The 6,265-nt window shown below is 35.2% G+C and overlaps 1 protein-coding gene across 1 annotated transcript; it reads left to right on the top strand.

The window, feature by feature from the left end:
* Positions 1–682: 682 nt before the first annotated feature.
* LOC145157552 (putative disease resistance protein RGA3) lies at positions 683–3,954 on the top strand. Its single transcript, XM_079076576.1, has 2 exons — positions 683–2,392; positions 2,442–3,954. The coding sequence occupies exons 1-2, from the start codon at positions 717–719 to the stop codon at positions 3,130–3,132; spliced, it is 2,367 nt and encodes a 788-aa protein (XP_078932702.1). The 5' UTR covers positions 683–716; the 3' UTR covers positions 3,133–3,954.
* The last annotated feature ends 2,311 nt before the right edge of the window (positions 3,955–6,265 follow it).

Genomic DNA, 6,265 nt, shown 5'->3' with positions numbered 1-6,265 from the left:
AAGACAAACTGAGATGGTTGGGTTAGGGATAGTTTTAATGAACTTTTTTTAATTAATTAAAATTAAAATATAAAAAATTAAAACCAATAAAAAGGGGTGAAACAATAATTTTGGATCAAATTTCTAATAACATGAAACGGACCAACTACACAGGAAATTAAAACGACATAGATCATCCTTATCAAGCAAAAAAGTTAGGGACGATATATGCGAATTTTGGATTTCATAGGGATCATTTATGTAATTTTCTCTTAGTTATATAAAGAAATGTAGGGATTAAAATGGAAAGATATATTTAAATATCATATTACAATATAGAGTTATATCAAAAGGTAAATGAAACTAAACCAGTTACAAAGATCAATTCTAGTTTATATATGAAAAATTATATATTAACTATTAAAACATAAAATATAATGATATATTAATATTTTAGATAAGCAATAATGACAAAAGGTAAAAACAAAAGAAAATAAAAGAAAATTAGCAAAAGCGTATATTCTAAACTTGTAACTTAGGAAAGGTATAACTCAATTTGTACTTAGTACACACCTTTAATTCTAATTCGATATCATTTTCCACTATACACGCCAACAAATGAATTTCCATTTCCATTCATTGGGTCTCTCTTTGTTCCACCATCTCATAGATTCTTATTGTTTTCTATCTTTCTTCCACCATTCATCCACTCTTCCTCTCTCTTCTAAACAGTGAAAATGGCTGAAGCATTAGTCACTATTGCTGCTGAGGGGATATTGAAAAAGGTGTTGTCTATTGCTGCGGGTGAACTCGCCATTGCCTGGGGTTACCAAGAAAAGCTGACCAGTCTTCACAGAACATTGGACCTGATTCGTGCCAAGTTACATGATGCGGAGCGAAAAAAGGAATCAGAGGTTGTGATGGTGTGGCTGAAGCAGCTAAAAGATGTAGTGGGTGAAGCTGATGATGTGTTGGATGAGGTTCACTACGAAATGCTGAGGCATCAGATAAAGAAACAAGATCGGATGGCAAGAAAGGTAGTGTGCCTTCCAATCTTGAAAAGGTTTTCCTTTCGTTATAAAATAGGTCATAAAATCCAAAACATCAATGAAAATTTGCTTAAGATCAATGCAGAAGCAAACAGTTTAGGACTACAAAATGAACACCCTGTTGACCCTGTTTTAGATCGTCTCTATTGGAGAGAGACTGTTCCAAATCAAGAAGAATTTAAAATTGTTGGGAGGGATGATGATAAACTCAACATCATTGAACTTTTAACCCAATCAAGGAAAGAAGAAAAACTTAGCATTGTTCCCATTGTGGGAATGGGCGGGATTGGGAAGACCACTTTGGCTAAGTCGGTATACAATGATAAAAAGATCGAGCAACATTTTGATGTTAAAGCATGGTTGTGTGTGTCGGTTAAGGTTGACATCAATACACTTCTTGCAAAGATCTATGAATCTTTTGCCAAAAAGAAACCTACCTCGGACTTAAGGGCAGTTTTAATTGAAAGTCTTAAAGAGCAGTTGGCATCAAAAACATATTTGCTCGTCTTGGATGATGTTTGGGTCGAAGAGAGGCCATACTGGGTAGAGTTTAGGAGTTGTATACTAAATGTAAGCTCACAAAATGGAAGTGGCATTCTTGTCACTACACGGAAACTTGAAATTGGAACTACGGGAATGAAGGTTGATTCATGTCTTTTAAAAGGTCTTTCTGACGATCATTGTTGGGACATCTTCAGAGAAAGAGCGTTTGTGGAAGGCACATCAGCATCGCCAGAACTGGTGAAGATAGGCCGCGACATAGTAAAAAAGTGTGGTGGTTTACCATTGCTATTAAATGTAATAGGTGGAATGTTGGCAAATTACAATGACACAAAGAAGTGGTTGTCCATAAAAAATAGCAAGGTTTGGGATCTAGAAGATGAAAGGGAGAGAGTTCAAAAAAGTTTGGAACTGAGCTTTGATAATCTTCCCAATTCTATGGCCAAGCAATGCTTCACATATTTTTCCATCTTTGAGAAAGATACACTCATGGAAAGGGAAGAACTGGTTCAACTTTGGATGGCTTTAGGTTTGGTTCAAATGGATGAGGCGAGAAGCAAGGAGATGGAGGATGTGGGAAATGATATTTTTCAGATTTTGGTTAGCAATTCGTTGTTCCAAGATGTTAGAAGGGACGAGTACGGTCACATCACTCACTGTAGTATGCATGATCTGGTGCATGATCTTTCATTATCACTTTCAAAACATGAAAGCTTATGTCTGGTGGATGCGACAAATGATGACATTGAATGTATCCCTCAGGTTAAACATCTCGCTTTTTACCAAAAACAGAACTATAAATTGGTAGCGGAGGTTTCTATGTTCATTGAAAGGAAGACGGTGGCTAGAACTTTGCGTACATTGTTCATCAAAGGTGAAGTTGAGAAGAAGTTTTCATTTCAACCATTAAAGTGCATGCGCAATCCTAAAGCTCAATGGATATGGGATAGAGAAAATAGACAACTCAATTGGGGAGTTGGTTCATCTCAGGTATCTTAGTTTGTCATATCACAAGATCTGTGTTCTTCCAAAATCTATTGGTAAATTATACCATTTGCAAACTCTGGAGTTGCAAGGTTGCCATCATCTCAAGAAGTTTCCAGAAACCATAAGAAATTTGATAAGCCTACGGTACTTCAAGTGTGACCAAGACATTCCAAATAATATCGTGGGACAATTGACTTCTCTTCGAAAATTACCTTCCTTCACGGTGCTTAGAAGGAAGGGACATGGTATAGAAGAGCTACGCCATTTGAATAACCTCGGTGGAAAGCTATGTATTGGCGGTCTTGAAAATGTTAGGAGCAAAGAGGATGCTGTTAAGGCAGACTTATCTCGAAAGAAAAAATTATATGATATTGAATTCAATTGGGCTTTGAAGGATGAAGCTGCCGACAGAAACGATGAGGATGTATTGGAAGGCTTGCAACCCCCACAAGATGTGAAGATATTGAGAATTGAAAATTTTTTTGGTGATAATTTTCCAGATTGGTTAACGAAGATGGCAATTGATATCGAAAGGAAATGGATACCCCTTGACAATCTCACGGAGATCACATTATTTGGATGTCGCAACTGCCTCATCTTCGGGATCTTGAGTTAAAGTATATGGACAGCTTGACATGCTTAAGGAGTTCCGATGTGACCGGATCAAACAAGCCTTTGTCTCCCTCGTTGAGATCGCTCCGGTTAATAGGTATGAAAAGACTGGAAAAGTGGATAGACTGAGAACCTAACAACTCAAAAATGATATCGCCCGTCCTCGAGAGCTTGTACCTTTATGATTGCCCAAAGATTATTCTTTTAGATGAATGCCATCCCCATCCCCATCCTCTTGTGTCCTTAACGATATGGGAGTGCACAGGTCTAGAGTCCATTAAGAGCATACAAGGCCTCACATTTCTTGAACATTTAGAAATTGTCATGTGTCCTAGTCTTTTAGAAATAACCAATTTGCCCAACCAGTGTCATTCTTGGAAGACTTTGAAAATTAAGCATTGCCAGGAACTGACTTCCTTGCCTCACGAAATGTTCGACTGTTTTGCCTTCTTAAATGTTTTGGAACTTGGTCCGTTCTCGAAGAAGCTCGATTCTTTCCCAAGTCTCCAAGGCATCGAGAAGTTAAGGAACCACCTTCACTCATTAGAATTGTACGGTTGGGATCATTGGAAGTCAATACCAGAAGAAATACAGCACCTCACTTCACTTACTAAGGTAATCATAAGTGGATTCGGAATGCGAGAACTGCCCATGTGGTTAACCAACATGTCATCTATCCGACATTTAAATTTCCGTGATTGCAAGGGGCTAAATAAAGAAACAGTTAGACATGGAGCGCCGCGGGAAGCAACTGATGTCCAGCTAAATAATGAAAGAGTATTAATTAATTAGTTATTTGAGTGTGTTGGTGTATAGATATGTTGTATAAGAGACAAATACAAAAGATGTGTAAAAGTCCAAGGACTCTATAAATTTGATACTTACACTTTTTACTACATTTGATACAGATTGTTTAGTCGCAATTGAGCGACCAATTTTGCAACTTTCAACTTTGCTTAAATTCTTTCATAATTCAACATTGGACCAATTCATTGCATGGTGGTTTCGTCCATTGTCACTGATTTCTACAATACTACTAATTTGCTGAACTGCAATTTAAGATTTCAAAATCCCTATGAAACTCAATATCCCTCATCCTTCTATATTTTTAATTTCAATGATGTATTAAGTTTATTATCTTCTATAAGCACAAATACGGGTCAAGATGTAATGTTTTAACGTGTTAAGAAGTTATTGGATAGTATTGGACTTAGCACTCCTGGCAATGGATCTATTGGGATTGTGTTGTATATCATCTCAATAATTTATAATTTATAATTTATAATTTATACATTAAATAAGAACGATCCGTTCGTCTTGATTTCCAACTTTCTTTTCAATTTGACAATAAAACAAATAGCTAAATATTGCTGGTGAGACGGATTTGTATTATTTTAGCATCATTAGTGATGAAAATAAAAATATTTCCAAATTTTTTTGAAAACAAACAAGTGAAATACCAAATATGAAAAAAAAAAATGTCAAACAAAACCAACATGAATTTCAAAAGCTGAGAAGATAACATAGACTTACAAATTAACCATGCAAAGGTAAAACAAAACCATACATGTATATCTCTAGTTAACATTTAACAACCCTGAACTTTCTAATATACCAATTAATTTCAACATATGTTGTTGTAGGCTTCACTTCACATGTCTTCACTCCACTCCAACAATAAACTTTGTCACCAATATATATGCAATGATTCAATAAACCAACATTGTTAGACTAAACAAAATGCTTACAAAAAAGAGCAGGTTTGTAAAAAAAATAAAGTAGTAAAATTCAATCTCAATTTGAATATAAATAACTAAGAGCATAAGCTAAAATATCTTAATCAGGATCAATGTTTGAAGTTGTTAATACATTGTCACATCTCAGCCAAACTGTGGCCCAAATGATATTAATTAGGATGTCGTTTCCTTCTTTAATCTTGGCTACCTCTTGCCTTACAACTCCAACCTTCTACAATATCACAAATTATAACAATCGCCATGAGTCAAACGTCATCTGATCTACAAATGAATAACAGCAATGAGTGCTTTAAATTTTTTTTTACATATTTTTAGCAATTTAAAGCATAAACTGGTGTCAATATGAAAAATGGCTACATAGATAGGTAAAAGAAATCCATTTTTGTTGCATAGATTAGAAAAAAGATGTAACTTCACTACAAAAATTAGTGTTTTACCATCATATTAAGACCATTATGAATAAAAATCATCCCAAATAGACATGAATGAAAAGCCACATTCTAGAAAGTAGCAAGAGCCTGGTTTTGATTCAATCTTTAAAACTGTAAACTGAAAATTAACTTGTGTTTATCTTTGCCAACATGATCTTTATCATGTCAAAGTCATTATGTGAGGCTCTCTTCTTCTGGACAATGAGCTTTCTTCCCCAAGAACTGCTCATCAACTTTTTCTTAACATCTGCGGTTAATCAATATTCAGGTATCTAACAAACCACAAGAACATCTCATGTGCATCTACAAGAACCTATCAATCAAAAATGAGAACATCATAAAAAGCATGCCAGACACAGCTTCTTCCATATAAACAAACCCATTTACTGCATCGAATGAATGAACACCACACGTTTAACAAGATCAAGTGTCTTTGAAAATGTGTTGAGCAACATAAATGCATATCTGTTACTTCCCAAAACATTTCTGAAATATTCTCTTACTTATTTGAACATGGTAAAGATCAAATCACCAAAATTAACCTAGCTCCGTGATATTCAAAATGTTGGGATTTTGCCACAGCCAAAGTACAAATTTGCTCCCTATGAGACCTAATTTAACCCTTAGCTCAACAAGTATCCGAACATAATCTTGTAGAAAATACGAATTAGGGCTTTCACAGTATAATGAAATCATACAAGGCAGAGTTATATTAAGTAACAAGGAAATCCAATCAAGGATATTTACAAAAAATCACCATCAATCAACTCTGAAATACCCTCACTCTTAATCGTGAAATCAGATTGCCAAAATCATAGTCACAAAATCCAAATGCCTAAGTAAAATTGGGAACAAGGAGAAAGGTCTTAAATGATGGTCGATGAAAGCTGTGGATGAAAAGGGACAATAGCACTAAAACATTTTTTCGATGCTCAGCTGCCTTATCTGC

The sequence above is a fragment of the Lactuca virosa genome, chromosome 2, assembly GCF_052849685.1.
Source record: "Lactuca virosa cultivar CGN04683 chromosome 2, Lactuca_virosa_CGN04683_v6, whole genome shotgun sequence".
NCBI classification, from domain to species: Eukaryota; Viridiplantae; Streptophyta; class Magnoliopsida; order Asterales; family Asteraceae; genus Lactuca; species Lactuca virosa.
Note: the sequence above shows the minus strand (reverse complement) of the source record. Positions and strands in the feature narration are given on the sequence as shown.